We start from the raw sequence: 21,278 nt of genomic DNA, 5'->3' as shown, positions 1-21,278 counted from the left end.
GTTGGCAGATTTGCTAGACTCCCTCCTTACTCTCATATCACTTGCTAACCCTCCTCGTGACCGCTAGTCCCCTAGTGTTAGGGTCCTGCCACTTTCATCTCCGACAGCTTCCCCTCAGTCACACGCACCTCTTCCTGTGTCTGATCCCGAATGATTTTACCCGTGGTCCCACTTTGGCTGTCTTTATTCTCACTCTGTATTCTCTCTCTTCTCTGAACAGAAGTTACCTGAGCTTCAACCATCATCACTTCTCTGACTTCTGAATTTCTAGTTCCTACTCCTTGAGCTCCAAACAAGTATTTTTTTTTTCGTTGTTACTGAGGTATAGCACCCAAAGAATTTAAATGTACAGAAATTTAGTGTTCAATTTGATGGAGTTTTGGCAGTTATATGTACTCATACAACCACTACTGAAATTGTATTTTCATTACTGCAGAAAATTCTGTCTCCCCATTTCCAGTTAGTTCTCACCCCCACCTCCTAGAGCAGTGGTTCTCAACCTTTCTGATGCTGTGGCCCTGCAATACAGTTCCTCATGTTGCGGTGACCCCAAACCAAAAAATAATTTTGGTGGCTACTTCATAACTGTAATTTTGCTACAGTTATGATTCGGAATGTAAATACCTGATATGCATTATGTATTTTCCGATGGCTTTAGGCGACCCCACCAGGGTCGCGACCCACAGGTTGAGAACCACTGTCCTAGAGGTTCTGTCTGTTCTTGGAGTTCATGTAAATGGAATTGTTCAGTGGTATGCTTCTGGGCCTCGTTTTTTTTACTCAACATTTTTTAGTTCCCTGCATGTAATTGCATGGAGTTTGTTTGTTTTTTTAAATTGCTGAGTAGTATTCAGTTGTGTGAATATAACAATTTGTTTATCCATTCTTCCAGTGATGGATATTTGAGTTGTTTCAGATTTCCACCTTTTATAAAGAAGACAGTTGTGAACACTATTGTAAATCTTCTTGTAGACATATGTTTTAATTTCTCTCGGGTAAATACCTAGAAGTGGAATTGCTTTTACTCTATAAGAAACAAACAGTCATCCAAAGTAATGGAACCATTTTACACTTTTATCAGCCCTGTCATGCACAGTCAGAGTTCCGGGTGCTATACATCCTCACCAACATTGGTATTTTTTTGTGTGCTTTTTTTTTTTGTTATAGCTATACTAGTTTATGTAAAATGCCTTCTCATTGTGATTTTATTTATTTACTTTAAATTTCTGCACTAATGTGAGGAGATGGGAAGGGGAGAATATTTGTTCTACTTCGTTCCATTTAGTTGCATACTCATCAGTTGCTTCTTGTATGTGCTGATAGAACCTGCCACCTAGGGCAGTGGTCAGCAAACTCATTAGTCAACAGAGCCAAATATCAACAGTACAACAATTGAAATTTCTTTTGAGAGCCAATTTTTTTTTAAATTTTATTTATTTTTATTTTTTACAGAGACAGAGAGTCAGAGAGAGGGATAGACAGGGACAGACAGGAACGGAGAGAGATGAGAGGCATCAATCATTAATTTTTCATTGCACATTGCAACACCTTAGTTGTTCATTGATTGCTTTCTCATATGTGCCTTGACCTCGGGCCTTCAGCAGACCGAATAACCTCTTGCTTGAGCCACCGACCTTAGATTCAAGCTGGTGGGCTTTTGCTCAAACCAGATGAGCCCGTGCTCAAACTGGTGACCTCAGGGTCTTGAACCTGGGTCCTCTGCATCCCAGTCCGACGCTCTATCCACTGCGCCACCGCCTGGTCAGGCCAGAGCCAAATTTTTTAAACTTAAGCGCTATATAGGTAGGTACGTTTCTTATGGAGGTAGCGCCCGCACGTGCTATTTTGTGGAAGAGCCACACTCAAGGGGCCAAAGAGCCGCATGTGGCTCATAAGCCATGTTTTGCCGACCACTGACCTAAGCTTACAGGGACTGGGACGATGCTGTATCTACTGGATCACCTGCCAGGGCTGTCATTGTGGTTTTAATTTTCATTTCCCTGATGACTAATGATGTTGAGCACCTTTTCAATGTTTATTGACTATTTGCTTGCCTTCTTTTGTGAATTATATGTACTTTTGTTCATTTCTTTTCACAATAGATTTATTTTTAATATGTCAGGATTAAAAATTCCAAATATAGCCTGACCTGTGGTGGCGCAGTAGATAGTGTCGACCTGGAATACTGAGGTCTCTGGTTCGAAACCCTGGGCTTGCCTGGTGAAGGCATATATGGGAGTTGATGCTTCCTGCTCCTCCCCCTATTCTCTCTATGTCTTCCCTCTCTCTCTCCTCTCTCTCTAATAAAAATGAATAAATAAAATAAAATTTCAAATATACACAAGAGAGTACAACAAATCCTGGTGTAACTGTCACCCATCAACTTTGTGCCATAATTTTTCCTATTTTTACATTTTATTTTTCATTTTTATAAAGAGAGAAGAGAGAGAGAGGAAGAGTGGAAGGGGGAAGAGCAAGAAGCATCAACTCCCATATGTGCCTTGACCAGGCAAGCCCAGGTTTTTGAACCGGCGACCTCAGCATTTCCAGGTCAACGCTTTATCCACTGCGCCACCACAGGTCAGGCTGTGCTGTTATTTTTCATCATTCTTTCCCACCCCACCTTTTGTTTATGATGGAGAATTCTAAGGCAAATCTTAGATACCTTGACATTTCATCCCTAAATACTTAAGCATTTTGCATATTATTTTTCTTTAATTTTTCTTTATTGCCTGACCAGACAGTGGTACAGTGGATAGAGAATCAGCCTAGATGCTGAGGACCCAGGTTCAAAACCCTGAGGTTGCTTGCCTGAGCATAGGCTCATCTGGCTTGATAATAGGCTCACCAGCTTTAGCTTGGGGTTGCTGGCTTGAGCAACGGGTCCCTGGCTCAACTGGAGCTCCCCCGGTCAAAGTACATATGAGAAAGCAGCCAGTGAACAGCTAAGGTGCCGCAACTATGAATTGATGCTTCTCATCTCTGTCCTTCCTATCTGTCTGTGCCAGTGGTGGGATTCAGTGTGTTCACACCAGTTCGGCAGAACCAACACCTAGTTTTTGTTAAGTTCAGTGAACTGGTGTTCAAATGGCGCTTCTAATCAGAGTTCTCTCTAAGGTGGGCACCTGGGCAGCCACCCAATGTGGAAATTATGCTTTTTTAATGTTCATCTGTGCAACAGTGTATTCTAAATGCCCATAGTAATGTTCATTTCATCCATAGGTGAAAAGAATTTGATGGAACTATGCTTGTAATATTTGTTCATTTCATAAAACTTGGTATACCTTTGATGAAATACTACATTTTATTTCATCATGTTTATTACTTCAGTAAACAAACATGTAACATAAAGAGAAAAAGTGTCTTAACCAAGGGGGTGACAAGCTGGCACTGGAAATATCTTAAATAACAGTTTCACTGTATCTTGTCAGGTATTATTTAATATTTTTTCATTAATATTTTAAAACTCTTATAACAATATAGTTTTGTGTACCTCTTTTATTATTTTTATTTAACTATTAAATGTATGAAATAATAAACTACCTTTAAGTATATATTTTTTTATACTTAAAATGGCCATTAGGGCAGAGAACCAGTTGTTAAATTATTTGAATCCTACCATTGGTCTGTCCCTGTCTGTCTTTCTTTCTCTCTCTCTTTCTCACTTAAAAAAGTTATTTATTTGTTTTAGCGAGAGGGGAAGGGGGAAAGAAAGGAAGACAATGATCTGTTCCTGTATGTGCCCTGACCAGGGATCGAACCAGCAACCTCTGCACTTAAGGACGATGCTAACCAACTGAACTATTTGGCCAGGGAAGTATGTTATATATTCTTTTTTTTTTTTTTAATGTTTATATTTTTTATTTTAGATAAATAGGGAGAGAGAGAAACAGAAACATCAGTCTGTTCTTATATGTGCATTGACCAGGGATCAAACCAGCAACCTCTCTGCTTTAACCAACTGAGCTAACTGGCCAGGGGTACATATTCTTAAGACAATTTAAAAGAAATAAACGTTAAGGAATTTTCTTGCATATCATATTTCCATCATCACACTTTAAAAAATCAACAATATAGCTTTAGTGTCACCTAAAATTCAGTTCTTACTCAGATTTCCCTGATCCTCTAAAAATAGTTTTATACAGTTAGTTTGCGCTATGTATTTTTTAATTAGCTTTAATGTAATTGGACTGTGTAAATACAGAATGGTTATATGATTCATTGAGTTTCATGACAGACTGCCTGGGAGACATACCTCTGACCTATTTTCATTTTAGCCATTCTAGTCTATTCTCTAATCTCTAAATATATCTTTTCTTAAATTAGTTTATTTTCTTAAACTGTCCCTTCTCTTATTTGAATATTTGATTTTTTTATTGAATTTATTGGGGTGACATTGGTTCACAAACCATACAGGTTTCAAGTGTACAACTCAATAAAACCTCATCTGGCCCTGGCCGGTTGGCTTAGTGGTAGAGCGTCGGCCTGGTGTGCAGGAGTCCCGGGTTCAATTCCCAGCCAGGGCACACAGGAGAAGCGCCCATCTGCTTCTCCACCCTTCCCCCTCTCCTTCCTCTCTGTTTCTCTCTTCCCCTCCCGCAGCCGAGGCTCCATTGGAGCAAAGATGGCCCAGGTGCTGAGGATGGCTCTGTGGCTTCTGCCTCAGGCGCTAGGATGGCTCTGGTTGCAACAGAGCGACACCCCAGAGGGGCAGAGCATCGCCCCCTGGTGAGCATGCCGGGTGGATCCCGGTCGGGCGCATGAGGGAGTCTGTCTGACTGCCTCCCCGTTTCCAGCTTCGGAAAAATGCAAAAAAAAAAAAAAAATGCAAAAGAAAAATGCAAAAAAAAAAAACAAAACCTTTATCTGCACACTGCATCATGCACCAAAGAGACCAAAGTCTCTTTCTGTCCTCATCCCCGCCCCCTTTGCAATGAAATCCATTAACAAGTTTTTGATTATTTATCTTTTTCTTCTTGATTTGTTGGAGTTCCAGATATGATGCAAGTACTTTTCCCAGTTTATGGCTTGACTATTTACCATATGTTTTGCTCCATAAGATGCACTTTTTTCCCTCCAAAAGTGGAGGGGGAAATGCCTGTGCGTCTTATGGAGCAAAGACTATGGTATTTTATTAAATATTTTAACACACCATTTGGTTCAGAATATTTTTTTTCTTATTTTCCTCCTTAAAACCCTAGGTGTGTCTTATGGTCAGGTGCATCTATCTTAAGGAGCTAAAAATACGGTATTTTCTTTCCTTTTTTTTTTTTTTTTAAATGAGAGAGAGAGAAACAGGCAGGGACAGACAGAAAGGAAGGGAAAAAGATGAGAATCATTGACTCCTTGTGGCACTTTAGTTTATTGGCTGCTTTCTCATATGTGCCTTGACCAGGGGGCTGAGCCAGTGACCCCTTGTTCAAGCCAACAACCTTGGGCTTCAAGCTAGCAACCTTTGGACTCAAGCCAGCAACCATGGTCATGTCTATGATCCCACACTCAAGTCAGTGACTCCATGCTCAGGCTAGTGCACCCACACTCAAGCTGGCAACCTCAGGGTTTTGAACCTCGGTCCTCAGCATCCCAAGTCAATGTGCCACTACCTTGTTAGGCCCCTTTTTATTTTCTTATTAGAGTGTTTTGAAGAACAGAAATTTTTTTGTTTAGTTTGTAAACTTTTTCTTTTATTTATATTTTATTTTATGACAGAGACAGAGAGAGGGACAGAGGGACAGACAGACAGGACGAGAGAGAGGAGAAGCATCAATTCTTTGTTACAGCATCTTAGTTGTTCATTGATTGCTTTCTCATATGTGCCTTGATCAGTGGGGCTATAGCAGACCGAGTGACCCCATGCTCGAGCCAGTGACCTTGGGCTCAAGCTGGTGAGACTTGCTCAAACCCAATGAGCCTGCGCTCAAGCCGGCGACCTTGGGGTTTTGAACCTGAATCCTCCATATCCCAGTCTGACACTCTATCCACTGTGCCACCACCTGGTCAGACAACTTTTTCTTTTATGTTTAGTGTACCTTGTGTCCACACTAAATTTATAGCCAATGAAACCTCTTCACATGGATATTTCAAACTCAGTGTGTCTATAAATTAACTTCTCACACCTCAAATCCATTCTAAAATAATATAAAAATAAAAGTATTTTTTATCTCCTATGTTCTTGATATATGACATACTCTTAAGTGCTTTGTATATATTCTCTATTCTTACACTGTTGTGGCAACAGTGAACTAACTACCCCGATACCAGATGACATGCTCCAAGGGGCCAAGGGGAAGCAACAGCCCCAGTCTGCAGACTGAAGGACTAAAGCCCCATTCCCAGCCTTACTCACTTATTAGCCAGTACTAATAACTCAAAGAAGCAGACAGCAGAAGTTTTCAGGGGGTGAAATAAAAGACAAGGAACACGCTGACTCCTAATCTCTGTTCTGAGAGCCTAAACATTTCTTGTTGCTGAATCTTATCCTGCTGTTTTACTGTTTCCAGCACGCACTGTTTCCAGGTAACGGTCAGAGAGGCCCCTGGACTCTCCTCTGCTCAGGGCTTTCACCCTAGGGCACCTCTGTCTCTGATTCTTATTCTAACTCAGCATATTTTCATAGCATATTCCTACATTACACAATCTGCAAGTTTGATAGTTCCCTTTCAGATGGGGAAACCAAGACTCAAAAATGTTGTCACCCAATAGTATACATTCAGTATGTGTCAGGGTAAGGATTCAAACAGACCTTGCAGGCTTTATAGCCCATTCTTTTTTCTCTATTTCTGCTTTGCTCCCTCCCCTGAACAGTACTGTATGTCTTTTATCCCAATTATTTAAGCTAGAATTCATAAAGCCAATTTCTTTAAATTTTTTTTTTTTTTTTTTTTTTCCATTTTTCTGAAGCTGGAAACAGGGAGAGACAGTCAGACAGACTCCCGCATGCGCCGGACCGGGATCCACCCGGCACGCCCACCAGGGGCGACGCTCTGCCCACCAGGGGGCGATGCTCTGCCCATCCTGGGCGTCGCCATGTTGCGACCAGAGCCACTCTAGCACCTGGGGCAGAGGCCACAGAGCCATCCCCAGCGCCCGGGCCATCTTTGCTCCAATGGAGCCTTGGCTGCAGGAGGGGACGAGAGAGACAGAGAGGAAAGCGCGGCGGAGGGGTGGAGAAGCAAATGGGCGCTTCTCCTGTGTGCCCTGGCCGGGAATCGAACCCGGGTCCTCCGCACGCTAGGCCGACGCTCTACCGCTGAGCCAACCGGCCAGGGCCAATTTCTTTAAATTTAATTTACTTTAGAATATTTCTAGATATACAGTCATTTAAAAATATTTTTTCTCCTCACCCCAAAATTCTATTAGTCATTAAGAGTGAGTTTTACCTCTGAAATCTTGTCTACTTTATTTTGAATGAAGCCTCCTTCCACCGTCTAGTCATTCCCTTCTTCCAGCATTAGCTTTCTAAAGCACAAATCTAGTAATTAAAAAAACTTTTATCTTCTGATAGCTCTGTTGCCTCAAAGATACATTCCAAATGCCTTGACAGGGCTTGTAGCAGGTCTGGCCCTTCCTACTCTCTGATTCTCTGTGCTGCCTGCCTCTCCTGTGAATGGGGCAGTTCACTCCATTCCAGTCCCCGGAGACTGTTTATATTAGCCAAGTTTTATCTTCTTGCCTCCCCTTGAGGATTTTTCTTTTCCTTCCCTCTTATTCAGCGCCTCTTTCAAAACTCAGACGTCGTCTTGGGCTCTCTATACTACAGTTTGTTGTCCGTCCGTCCCCCTTTTTTAAATGGCTCTTAAAAGACAGAAATTTCCACATCTGTGTGGGTTGGTGTGTTTTTTCTGCATATTTTTGATTTTTAAATACTCTTTGTCTTGCCCCATCGCTGAGTCCCACTGCCCAGGGTAGCCACTCTCAGCATCACTGTTTTTAAATAAAAAATACATATATTTCTGTTTCTGCATTTTCTTTTGCAGACATCTTTTGACTTCTTGCTGAGGTAGATGAGTGTTTTTACATTATTTCTCCAATCAGTTAGTTACTCCTTTCCTTTCAGGCTGCTGTTACTTTATTGTTCTGTTATAGCATGTGCCCCCATGCCCCCCCATGCCTTTATGTAAATTGTTGTTTTCATATCTGAGTCTTCAGCTATTCTATGTTCTTCAAAGCCTCCGACTGGTCTCTGCTGCTACACCCAAGCCCAAGTTAATAACTAGCTCATAATGAATACTGGCATTTTTAAAGGTATTTCTATACTTGTTTCATTGTTGAATAAATGAATGTACCTCCTTATCAAACAGTTATTTAACATATGCTTGGTTGTATTGGACAAGAAGTTTTAAGAGACTTAGCTTTCTCAGCTTCTGCACACCTCACTGCATGGAACTACAGGATAAAGGACTCCAATGGAACCAAAACATATTGTTATTAACAAACCTTCATATTTAATTAAGTGGCCCCAAACTAACCATACAGTGCTAACATCAGTGGAAAGAAGCATAGAAAAAGGAAATTGTTCCAGGCTCAATAGCTAAAAGGTCAGAATAGCTTTTTACCTTTGGTCTCATGATTAGGCTGTCTCAGGAGCACTAATGATTCCTGAGAGCCTACCCAGGTGCTAGGAGTAGGTGCACTTTCTGTTCTGCCGAAGACCCCACAGCTTGGTCTGCTAGTCCTTGCTCTCTAGTCAGTCAGCCATACTGCCTGGCCACAGGCCCTTTCCAGAGTGAAAATCCACAAGCAGTTGCTCAATACTCATCAGCGTCCTATCAAATTAAACATGATACTCTATACTGAACAAACACTTTTCAATTGTTTATTTCTTGATTATGGACAATGCAATGACATACAAAGTGAACTATATGTTTTATTTTGTAGACTTAGAATATGTATTCCAATTCTGTTTCCATAGGCAATGGCAGCAGATAAAAGTGATGAATGGTTTGCTAAACAAAATAAACCAAAAGCATCAGGTTAGCAGAAGACATCACGTGGAACAAGCATTTGTGATTCCTATCTAGCACCTGTGAGGTTTGATGTGTCCACTCGTGAAAAACGCTCTCACAACTTGGTTGTTTCCTGTATCAGCAAGGAAGCTGGGCCAGTGAAGATTTGTGTATTGTAATCTTTGAAAACTGTTATATTTTAGGTATAAAATTCTTTTACTGTCAATTCAGTTAGAGGAGAACTCTTGCTGTATTCTGCATTGTGGAATGGCATAATCTGTGTGTAACTATATTAGATGAGTAATAAATTATTTCCCAGCCTGGGGCAGCTATATAGGACATTACCTTTGGTTGGGGGTGGAAGGAATTTTGGTAAGCATGTGGATTTTATGAGAACACCTGTTTAAATAATCCAAATCAATTGTTTATAACAGGAATACTTCCAGCTCTGTTGACAGTTATTGTTCTAATATCTTACTCTAGCAGGCCTTGACATTTAAACATTTTAAAAGAAATTTTGGTTCCTGTCTGTCTGTCCCTATCTATCCCTCTCTCTGACTCTCTCTCTGTCCCTGTAAAAAAAAAGAAAAGAAATTTTGTTCCTTGAACCAAGAGGTTTGTTTAACACCCCCACATTCCTTGTTTTAAAACTTTGAGTAACCAGAGAAAAACAGAAGGATCTAATGTGTTGTGTTGCTACATGCCTGGCTCATGCTAGTTTCCTTATGTAATTTTTTTAAATCTTCACAAAAAAAGAACACGTTAAATTTCTTAAAAACGGAGTAAATTATTTCTTTAGCCTGAAAAAATTTTTTTTAATGTTTTCTTGCAATTTTGTTTGGTTCTACAGAATAGATGTATTTTAATCACTGGAAACATAATTATATTGGGCATAGTTATTACTAAATATTTTTTAAAGATATACTTCTGAAGTCAAGCTGTTATACTAACCGGTAAGAGTCATTATTTAAAGTGGTGGGCAGGTTCAAGTTTTTGGAAAGAAATCGATGAGATGGGAAAGGACTGACACAGGATATCTGTTCCAGAATAGTATAGATTTAATAACTTGTAAATCATAGCACCTGCTGTTCTTCCTGGCTGGCAGGGTGGGATGTACAAATTTCAGGATGAATTTCAGCTCACTCTCTTAGAGGGTGAGCTTACCTTCACTGAGGGAGAAAAATCTTTTTCTAGCTGCACAGCACTTTTCATTCAACTTAAATTCTATATTAGGGAAGTAATCATGAGTTTCAAAACAAACCAAGTTATATATGTTACTCTTCTAGATGGTTCACTTTTCCCTATATACAGGGAAATTATTGTATGAATTCTGAGTAATCAAATAAACTTCTGTGTCTCTTTATGATTTGTTAATTCTCAAATTTTCTATTAGTAATTATTGATGTTTATCTTTAGTAATACTGTTTTTGTGAAAAGAAACTATACTTTTTCCAGTGTATTAGGCTGCTGTGATGTGGCCTTCTTAGTTTGTTATAGTAAAATAAGTGGTTTATGTAAGTACTGAATGACTAAACATATACTAGATCCCTCTTTATCTGCTTATATTTTACCATACATCAAATTAAATGTACAGTTCTGCATGACAGCAATTAATGCTTTTTATCTACCTGGGACTTCATTATTATTATTATTATTATCATCATTATTATGAGAGAGACAGGACGGAAGGGAAAGAGATGAGAAGCATCAACTTGTAGTTGCATCACTTTAGTTGCTCATTGATTGCTTCTCATACTTGCCTTGACCAAGGAGCTCCAGCTGAGCCAGTGACCCCCTGCTCAAGCCAACAACCATGGGCTTATGCCAGCGATCATGAGATCATGTTGATGATCCCACACCCAACCTGGCAACCCTAGGCTCAAGCTGGTGAGCCCACGCTCAAGCCAGATGAGCCCGCACTCAAGCTGGCAACCTCAGGGCTTCGAACTTGGGACCTCAGTGTCCCAGGTCAAAGCCTTATCCACTGTACTACCACCTGTCAGGCCCAAAGTAGCTTTTAATTGAGGAAAAGTATTGGAAAATTCCATCCCACTACTGACCTTCTTCTTTGAAACATCTCTAATAGTATCATTTAGTACTCCATATCCCAGAACAACATTGTGCATTGATGCCTTCATGATAATCAATACTAAGGAGAAGCTGAGCTCGGGCACTCTGGTCCTTGCATGTGGGTCAAGGGGTTTGTTGTATTAAAACAAATCTCATGTGCATACATGTACATATTGTCCCACAAACATCCCAAGTAGAAACAAGGATTAGCTATATAGAAGCCCCAAGAAAGTTTTGATTGCTAGGCCTTACGTGAGTGTTTCAGAGGTGGGATTTTAAAACTGCTCCAGTGTCTCTCAACTGCTATATTGTGATACTTCACTACAAATTAATTACTTCACTAAAAGTCTGACTTTCCTCAGAACATTAACTTCATCAGGCCTGTGTTCCAATAGAGGCTTTTTTGGTAGAAGGACTTGACTTTAGCTTTTTGGAAGACAAAGCCCCTTTTCCATCCGTAATGTTGAGTTAGTAGTGAATGGACATCTTTAGAAGATATAAGGGGCCTCAGCCTCCTCTCCTTACCGTACCCTCCGCCAGATGGTGAGCGTCTCTTACTGACCTCAGATGTTGGGCATTTTCATAGCATGATTCTCTTCCCACCCCTCTACTGCCAAATATCTACATATGATCTGAGACTAGGGAGGCTGGGAACACTACAGAGAATCATACTGAAAGCCAGTTTTGATGGAACTTGCCCTCAAGGAGAGATGCTTTTTATACATTTTGGATAATTCCTCAGGACTCACACAATAACTTTGAGTTTGTTGCTTTTCCAACAACAGACATCCACTTTCATGCAGTTTAAGTAGTTTATTGATGTCCCAGCTATTGTTAAAGTTTCAGGACATTTTAGCCACCAAGGTCTTTAAAGAAGCCCATTTCCCCAGAGGAACCATGTTACTTGGTTCTGTTTGAATTTTGTCATCCTTAGCCAGTTTCTTTTTTCTTCAGTTCTTCTACTTTAGCAATGTAGTTCCTCATGGCATCCATCTTGGACATCCCTTTGTACTGGTTCCATGCCTCCCACTTGGCCTTGGCTTTCATATCTGTGGCAGGTGGGGCAGGAATGTTGCAGTCGCCCTGGGTGGCCTGTTTGTAGAAGCTATACACTAACAGTTTCTCCTGATCACTCACAGGGGTCTTCAACTGCTTTATAGCAGCACAGGCCAACTCAAACTCCACATGGCACATTGTGGGAACTGAGCCTGGGCCCCTGTCTTCTAGGTGATACCTGGCACTGGAAACTGGAAAGTAGAAAGTTAGAAACACTTGAGGCTGACAAGTCTAAGAAGAAGGGAAAGGGAGAAAAGGAGACAGGATAATACATGAGAAGAACACAGGATATTTGTGTGTGTTCTAAGTGAGAAATCAAATGTACATTTTTATAAACTAACCTTGCAAACTAGGGCCCACTGGATTGGCTCTCCCCCCTGATCTGACTCACACAGTACATTTTCTGGGGAGAAGGACAACTATTAACATTCAAAGGCGTATATGAAGCCAGAAAATTAAGGAGCTGCTGTTGTAGTCAGAGGAGGAATCCTGGGGACGATTGTGAGGCTGTGCGACGGGAAGATCCGCTGCAGGAAAGGAAGCCTGCCGTTATTATGGAGCACCTCTGTGCTGGTTAGTGGGCAGTCTGGCGAGGGACATTTCAGTGTGGGTCAGCTGTGTGCAGAGGGTCCCAGGGGTTACTGGGCGGAGCAGAATGCGGAGCCAGGGCTAGGAATGGAGCTAATAGGTAAGCCCCACTGGGATCAGGAAGCAGGGCTGGGCAGGGAACTGAATAGACGGATGGCCACGCGGAGTGGAAATTGAGGGGGCCGGGCTAGAGGTGAGCAGGATCTGAAGCGGTGGAGAGGGAGGGGTCGGGCTTGCAGCGGCAGGAGGGCGGAGTCGGTACCAGCCTGTTGGCGGGTTGGAGGCCCAGGGCCGATAGAGGGCGCTGTGGGCTTGTGGCCTCGAAGCTGCGGGCTCGTAGGTGAGGACTGCGCGTGCGTGCGGAGCGGAGCGAGCCTAATGCTGATCGCTCGCGGCTGGAGCTGAGACTGTGGGCGGGGACTGAAGCGAGGCCTATAGTCCCGCCCCCTGCGGCCGCCCATTGTGCGGTGGTGCCTGCGCAGTACTCGCCGCTTTGCGAGCTAGGGGCTGACGGCGCCGCCACTTGCGACCCCGCCATGGACCTAGGTGAGTGTCTCAGGTCCTCTTCCGGAGCCTGTCTGGGCCGCGTCCCGAAACGGGCTACCAGGGCAATGCTGAATGGGCCCGGCTAAGGGAGGCCTTCGGGTTGGGAAGGGGTTTTGGTGACCGGAGGTCGTGAGACCTGGCTGTAGACCGGCCCCGCCGCTCCTTGGGCTCGTCTCTTTCCCCCTTAACTCCCTTCCCTGTGAAGGGCCAAACTGGGTGGTTAGATTTCCTGAAAGTGAAGAAGGTTCGTGCACGTGCTTTTGAAAATTCCAGGTTTGCAGGGCGCCCGGGGGAATCCCGGATGCTTAACTGTCTTGTTTGTTGAAAGCCTGATAAGTTCTTGAGCAAGTGACTTTCGCACGTGAAGTCCTCATTGATAAAACGGAGATAGTAATGTGTCCACTTCAGAGTTTGGGGGAGTTTTCATTGAGATCACGTGTATACGACTCCCGGTACAGTGCCTGGTACGTAGCGTTCAGCAGACTAGCAGTTGTGGGGAGAGACAGCCGCGGTGGCATGTCCACCTTGATTCAGAATCCTGAGGGGCAAAATTTGGAAGGAGGGAGGGAGGAGCTGGTATAAATCTGTGGCTCCTTGCCCAGCCTCTTATCCTTCTGGACATGCTCCTAAGGGCTTAAGACCAGGAGACTGCTCTGGGAGAGCTGGGGTGAGGCACCCCAAGGTATGTCAGTCATACTAAGCCGTAGAGAAAAGTTCTGGTCCCTGGCTCCAGCCAGTTCTTAAGTGGTGAAATGGTAGAGCTGGAAGATTTTGAAGCCCTACAGGATGTGGTGATTTCTACCCAACCACTTACGTGGTTTGCAACATTTTGAGTAAATTGTTTTTGAGTCTCCATGTTCCCATCTCTAAAACAGGAATAATACAGTCCTCAGAAGGTTGAGATGAAGACTTAAAGAGATCTTACATGTGTACCACCTAGGGCAGTGCCTAGCACAGAGTAGGAATTAATAATAAATTCTTAAATTCATTTTAGAGAAGGGAGGGAGAGGGGTGAGGCACAGGAAGCATCAATTCCCATATGTGCCTTGACCAGGCAAGTCCTGGGTTTCAAACCAGCGACCTCAGTGTTCCAGGTCAACATTTTATCTACTATGCTGCCACAGGTCAGGCAGGTAGCACATGTCCTAATGTCTCTGGAAAGTAGCTGTTGGGGGCCAAACATCTCAGCTGAGCTGATAGCACAATAAAATTCAATTTACAGAGTCATAGGGAACATATTTTGGTGCCCTGAAGAGTGGTCTGAGCCAGAAAAGAGGTCCAGACCTCCAGAGAGACACCATTCAGCACCTTAACCCTCCCTGGGAGTCCATCTCTGCCACTGAGAGCTACGGTGGATACCTTCACCAGTGTGAGCTGCATAGGAGCGCTGATCCCTTGACCTTTTACTGCTTCCATAAACGGTTGAAGGAGCAGGATGTTCCTTAGTCTGCTGGAGTCGGGAATCTCTCCGTTGGAAGATGGATTCTTGGGAATATGAAGGACTAAGAAAGGGATGGCATCCCTGGGCCTTGGGAAAGGGAGAGGAGTCAGGAATATTGAATAGTGGCCAGTGTTTGTGCTCTGATTTAGTTTCAGGGCCAAAGGGAACACGCGAGAAAGATCTATGTATGTCTTCTCATGTTTCTGAGTTCAGGGAGGCCAAGAATAGTGACAAGATTCTGGTCCTATCAACAATCAAAAGGTTTGGGGAAAACCAGCATTTATTGAGCACTTCATCAGGCTCCTTGTATCCTGATCCTTATTGTAGCTCGATTTTGCTCTATCTTGTTTAACCCTTCACCATCTTGGGAGATGGGATCAGGGGCTAACAGGAAGCCAAGGTAAGGGCCAAAGGCTTGAGTAGTATATATCATTTGATCCTCACAGTCTTTTTTTTTTTTTTAAGCGAGAGACAGAGAGAAGGACAGACAGACAGGAAGGGAGAGAGATGAGAAGCATCAATTCTTTGTTGCGGCTCCTTAGTTGTTCATTCCTTTTCCAAAGGTGTCTTGATGGGGGAGGGGAGCTCCAGCTGAGCCAGTGACCCCTTGCTCAAGCCAGCGACCATAGGGTCATGTCTATGAGTCTGAGCTCAAGCCAATGAAAACCTCAGGGTTTTGAACCTGGGTCCTCTGCGTCCTAGGCCAACACTCTATCCACTGCGCTACCTCCTCATCAGGCAATCCTCACACTCTTTTTTTTTTTTTTTTTTTTTTTTTTTTTTTTCATTTTTCTGAAGCTGGAAACAGGGAGAGACAGTCAGACAGACTCCCGCATGCGCCCGACCGGGATCCACCCGGCACGCCCACCATGGGGCGGCGCTCTGCCCACCAGGGGGCGATGCTCTGCCCATCCTGGGCGTCGCCATATTGCGACCAGAGCCACTCTAGCGCCTGGGGCAGAGGCCGAGGAGCCATCCCCAGCGCCCGGGCCATCTTTGCTCCAATGGAGCCTTGGCTGCGGGAGGGGAAGAGAGAGACAGAGAGGAAAGCGCGGCGGAGGGGTGGAGAAGCAAATGGGCGCTTCTCCTGTGTGCCCTGGCCGGGAATCGAACCCGGGTCCTCCGCACGCTAGGCCGACGCTCTACCGCTGAGCCAACCGGCCAGGGCTAATCCTCACACTCTTTATATGAAGTTTGTATTGGGCCCGGCCTGTGGTGGCTCAGTGGATAAAGCATCAACCTGGAATGCTGAGGTCACTGGTTTGAAACCTCTGGTTTGCCTGGCCAAGGCTCATATGGGAGTTGATACTTCCTGTTTCTCGCCCACTTCTCTTTCTCCTCTCTAAAATGAGTAAGTGGAAAAAAAAAATTTGTATTATCCCCACATAAGCAGAAGGGAGGTTCAGAGAAGTTATCTGTCCAAGATCATACTGCTTTTAAATGGCTGAGCTAAACTCATGTCTGATTAAACTTCCCAAGATGCCATCCTTGATAAGCCTATGTCAGTGCACGGCTCAATGAAGGAAGGACTTTTCTTAATGTAGTGCATTATTTTTCCTACCTACCCCTTCGTTTCTACTAGAGTACCATGGTCATGAGTAGCTGTTCTTGATGGAAGAAGCCATGGGGTGAATGATTCCCCTGAAAGGCAGAACAGTTGGAACCTGTTTGTAGGACAAGGCTATAAGAGAAAAGGGGAAATGTAGGGTTTGTCTGATTGCCTCAGAGCCTACAGCCCTGGGGCCATGTGCCTCTTAATCTGTATCATATAAGCCCAGTTTCAGGTCCTGCAGTATGTATTCAGTGGCCCCTATAGTTTGATACTGTCCTTTTGCTATCTCAAACCCTTCTTCCCCAAGTGCTCTGTTGGCCCGTTTTTTGCTGGAGAGTCTAGCCTCAGTAGTCCAGCTTTTCCTTATCAAATGCTTTTCCTGCAGGATCTCATTCAGTTCATTGGTTCCATTGATCCCCTCTGACTTTCCTCTGGAGCTTCAACCCTGCATTTCCATTGCTGGAGGGCATCTCTACCTTACTGTTATACCTCAAACTCCAAATAACCAAAACTTCACTATTCCCTCCAAACCTGTTCTGAGCTTCCTATGTTCCCTATTTCCAGTGGTGGCTGTTATTGTCCCAGGTCCAAGCTAGAGAGTTTGGGAGTCCTTTTTGATTCCTCAGGTAAGTCCTTTTGACTCCAGCTCTGCAGGGGTTCCTAGAAGCACCGCTTTCTTTCCCCTTCCACTGATCCTAGTGTTTGAACCCTTATCTCTAACCCTGATCATGATAGCCAGCATACTAACTACTGTCTTTCCTTCTAGCCTCTACTTACTATTCTGAAATTTTTCTTTTTTTTTTTTGTGACAGAGAGACAGATAGGGACCAACAGACAGGAAGGGAGAGAGATGAGGAGCATCAAGTCTTTTTGTGGCACCTTAGTTGTTCACTGATTGCTTTCTTATATGTGCCTTGACTGGGGGGCTACAGCAGAGCGAGTGACCCCTTGCTCAAGTCAAGGAACTTGGGCTCAAGCTGATGAGCCTTGCTCAAACCAGATGAGCCTGTGCTCAAGCCGATGACCTCGGGGTTTCGAACCTGGGTCCTTTGTATCCCAGTCCAACGCTTTATCTACTGTGCCACTGCCTGGTCAGGCACTATTCTGAAATTTTTCACCATACTCTATCCTTTTCGGCTTCTCTCTGTGCAGGACCCTTGAATATCTGTGAAGAAATGACTATTTTGCACGGGGGCTTTTTGCTGGCTGAGCAGCTGTTCCACCCCAAAGCACTGGCAGAGCTGACCAAGTCTGACTGGGAGCATGTGGGGCAGCCCATCGTGGAGGCCTTGAAAGAGATCTCTGCCGTGGCATGCTCCCAGCCCTTTGCCTGGAAGAGGAAAGCTCTGGTCATCATCTGGGCCAAGGTTCTTCAGCCCTACCCAGCCACACCGTCCGACACTGAAACTTGGTGGCAGGAAGATGTGTTCTTCTCAGTAGGCAACATGATCCCTACCATCAATCACACGGTTCTTTTTGAACTGCTCAAGTCCCTGGAAGCTTCTGGACTCTTTATCCAGCTCCTGATGGCTCTCCCCACCACTATCTGCCGTGCAGAACTAGAGCGCTTTTTGGAGCACATGGCTATTGACACGTCTTCAAAGGATGTGGCCTTCTTCCTCGACGTCTGGTGGGAAATGATGAAGCACAAGGGCGACCCGCAGGACCCCCTGCTGTCTCAGTTTAGGACAATGGCCCATAAGTACCTGTCCTCTTCAGATGAGTTCTCCCACCCTCCAAAGAGATTTAAGTCAGATCCAGATGTGTGTCCTACCATGCCACTGTTGGCCATGCTGCTCACTGGGCTGAAGCAAATCCAGAATAGAATCCTGTGCCCCAGGATGAGGTGCTGTGCACTAGCCAACTTGGCTGACATGCTGACCGTGTTTGCGCTGATGGAGGACGACCCTCAGGAAGTGTCTGCGACTGTGTATCTAGACAAACTGGCCACAGTGATCTCTGTGTGGAATTCAGACACCCAGACCCCATATCATCAACAGGCAATGGCAGAGAAGGTGAAGGAGGCGGAACGGGGAGTTAACCTGAGCTCGCTGGCAAAGCTCCCCAATGAGACGATTTTCGTTGGGTTTGAGTTCCTGCGCAGCCTGCTGCGGGAGTGGGGGGAGGAGCTGCAGGCCATGCTCAGCAGCAGCCAGGGGACAAATTATGACAGCTACCGGCTGTGTGACAGTCTGACATCCTTCAGCGAGAACTTGAAACTCTACCTGGAAACCACCAGCTTGTCGAAGGAAGAGAGGCAGGCGGTCTCTGAACTGGCTGAGTGCATCAGGGATTTCCTGAGGAAAACGAACAGGGTACTAAACAAGAGCTTGGAGGAGGACATCACTGCCTCGATCGCCATGGCCATCATCGAGCAGAAGATGGATCGGCATATGGAAATGTGCTACATTTTTGCTTCTGAGAAGAAGTGGGCCTTCTCGGACGAGTGGCTAGCCTGCCTGGTTAATCACCAGGCTCTCTTCCGAGAGCCAGATTTGGTGTTAAGGCTGCTGGAGACAGTGGTGGAGGTCAGTACGACAGACAGAGCCATTCCTGAATTGCAGATCAAACAAGTGATCGACTTGATCCTGGAGTGTTATGCAGACCTCTCGCTGCCAGATAAAAATAAAGTCCTCTCAGGTATTCTGGTTTCCTGGGGGCGAAAGGGCCTCTCTGAGAAGTTGTTGACTTACTTGGAGGGGTTTCAGGAAGACCTCAACACGACCTTTAACCAACTTGCACAGAGTGCTTCCCAACAGGGCTTGGCTAAAGCTGTGGCCTCCGTGGCCCGCTTGGTCATACTGCACCCCGAGGTCACAGTGAAGAAACTGTGCAGCATGGCTGTGGTCAGTGTCAGCACCCACAAGTTCCTGGCTCAGATTCTCACCGCCTTCCCCGCCCTCAGGTTCACGGAAGAGCAGGGTCCAAACCCATCCACCACGTTTGTGGTGTCATGCCTCAAAGAAACCGTCTGGACAAAGTTCTCTACACCCAAGGAGGAAAAGCAGTTTTTGGAGCTCCTGAGATGCCTGATGAGTCCCGTGAAGCCCCAGGGCATTCCAGTCGCTGCTCTTCTGGAGCCCGATGAGGTGCTGAGGGAATTCGTCCTGCCTTTCCTGATGCTAGATGTTGAAGAGGTGGACCTCAGCCTGAAGATCTTCATCCAGACCCTCGAAGCAAATGCCAGCCTAGAGGAATACTGGCTCCAGACCTGTTTTCCGTTCCCGCTGATCTTCAGCCTGTGCCAGCTTCTGGACTGCTTCAGCAAATACTGGCAGCTCCCCAAGGAGAAGCGGTGCCTCTCTTTGGATGGGAAGGACCTGGTGATCCACATCCTGGAGCTCCTCTGTGAGATCGTGTTAGCTAATGCCGAGACCTTCTCCCCAGACACCTGGAGCAAGTCCCTGTCCTGGCTCCACCGGAAGTTGGAGCAACTAGACTGGACTGTGGGCCTGAGGCTGAAGAATTTCTTTGAGGGCCACTTCAAGTGTGAGGTGCCTGCCACACTCTTTGAGATCTGTAAGCTGTCTCAGGATGAGTGGACCTCCCAGGCCCACCCTGGCTACGGGCCAGGCACAGGGCTCCTTGCCTGGATGGAGTGCTGCTGCGTCTCCAGCAGCATCTCGGAGCAGATGCTCTCCCTCCTGGTGCTCGGGGTGGGGGACCCTGAGGAGGTCAGATTGTTCAGCAAGGGCTTTCTGGTAGCCCTGGTGCAAATCATGCCTTGGTGCAGCACCCAGGAGTGGCAGTACCTCTACCAGTTGACCAGGAGGCTGTTGGAGAAACAACTCCTACACGTCCCTTACAGCCTGGAATATATTCAGTTTGTTCCTCTGCTTAACCTGAAACCCATGGCCCAGGAGCTTCAACTCTCCATACTCCTCCTGAGGGTTTTCCAGTTTCTCTGCAGCCAGAGTTGTCGTAATTGGCTTCCTATGGATGGCTGGAGCCATGTGGTCAGACTCCTCTGTAGCAGTGTGACCAACCTCCTGGACTCAGTTAGGTTGATACAGTCAGTTGGCCCTTGGGCCCAAGGACAAGAACAGGACCTGACCCAGGAAGCGCTATTTTTTTATACCCAGGTATTCTGTCATGTTCTGCACATCATGGCCATGCTCCATCAAGAGGTGTGTGAGCCACTGTATGTTTTGGCCTTGGAAATCCTCACCTGCTATGAAACCCTGAGTAAGGCCAACCCTTCCGTTAGTGCCTTACTCCAGAAAGTAAACGAGCAGCACTTCCTAAAGTCCATTGCCGAGAACATTAGCCCCGAGGAGCGACGCCAAACCCTGCTGCAGAAGATAAGCAACTTCTGACCTTTGTCGATCAGAAAACAGCTGGGCCTCCACTGGGTGGGTCTGTTTGGAGGGGCTGGAGCTGAGAAACGAACTTCAGTTATGTGAGATTGTACACAAGCTAAAAAGTAAATGGCAGTAACAGTGTAAAGAAAAGTTTCTTGGGTATTTGTAACGAAAATTATAATAAAATTCTCATTTTTGTGTTTCATCTTACCTCTTTTGAGTCTTTTCCTCAGTGGTCTAGTCTAGGCTTAGATGTGCTGAAAGTGGGCTCAGCTAGAGACTTAGGGACCAAGCTGAGAGGAACATGTTCAGAATTGGACTTCTCCACCCTAATATCTGGTACAGAAGTCCAAAGGTGGACCACCCAAGTAGAAAAATTACAAGGTATATGTGTTCTTTTGCACTGAAACCCTCTCCAGGAGTCATTCTGTGGTTTCTTGGAAAGGGCAAGCAGTAAGGAAAAGAACTCTATTCTGCCATCAGTTGTGCCCAAAAGGTCTGCACCGTTGTAAAAGAGGGACCAAGAGAATTCAGTGCTGGGGGTAGACTAAGGACTTCAAGAAAATGGATGGCTTGTGAATTGAGGACTTCTGTCTGTAGCCTTAACTCCCTCCATTTGGTGGGTCCAGCAGGGACTGTGCTAAAACTAGGTCTGGCAAACACAGCAGAGATGTGTTTAATGGTCTGCAGATTGTCATGGTTCTGAAGAATAGGAGCAGGGTGGCAGCAGACCCTGCACAAAGTGGGTATCAGAGTTAATACTGTGAGGAGACATAATA

General features: G+C 45.1%; 2 protein-coding genes across 3 annotated transcripts in view; both read left to right on the top strand.

The window, feature by feature from the left end:
- GLOD4 (glyoxalase domain containing 4) overlaps window positions 1–10,308 on the top strand; it is a 30,545-nt gene extending 20,237 nt beyond the window's left edge. The window contains exons 9-10 of one of the 2 annotated variants that reach the window (XR_010748889.1): window positions 3,692–3,817; window positions 8,912–10,308. Coding sequence is in view for 1 of the 2 variants with exons in the window: in XM_066363573.1 (XP_066219670.1) it covers window positions 8,912–8,977 (66 nt within the window). In the remaining variant the exon portion in view is untranslated. The remainder of the gene's footprint in view (window positions 1–3,691; window positions 3,818–8,911) is intronic. The other variant, XM_066363573.1, reaches the window with a different exon arrangement.
- A 2,732-nt stretch (window positions 10,309–13,040) lies between these two features.
- GEMIN4 (gem nuclear organelle associated protein 4) lies at window positions 13,041–20,709 on the top strand. The gene is made up of 2 exons (XM_066363572.1): window positions 13,041–13,205; window positions 17,351–20,709. Exons 1-2 carry the CDS (start codon window positions 13,196–13,198, stop codon window positions 20,512–20,514), a joined length of 3,174 nt encoding a protein of 1,057 aa, XP_066219669.1. The 5' UTR covers window positions 13,041–13,195; the 3' UTR covers window positions 20,515–20,709.
- The last annotated feature ends 569 nt before the right edge of the window (window positions 20,710–21,278 follow it).

This window comes from Saccopteryx leptura, chromosome 2, assembly GCF_036850995.1.
Source record: "Saccopteryx leptura isolate mSacLep1 chromosome 2, mSacLep1_pri_phased_curated, whole genome shotgun sequence".
Lineage (NCBI taxonomy): Eukaryota > Metazoa > Chordata > Mammalia > Chiroptera > Emballonuridae > Saccopteryx > Saccopteryx leptura.
Note: the sequence above shows the minus strand (reverse complement) of the source record. Positions and strands in the feature narration are given on the sequence as shown.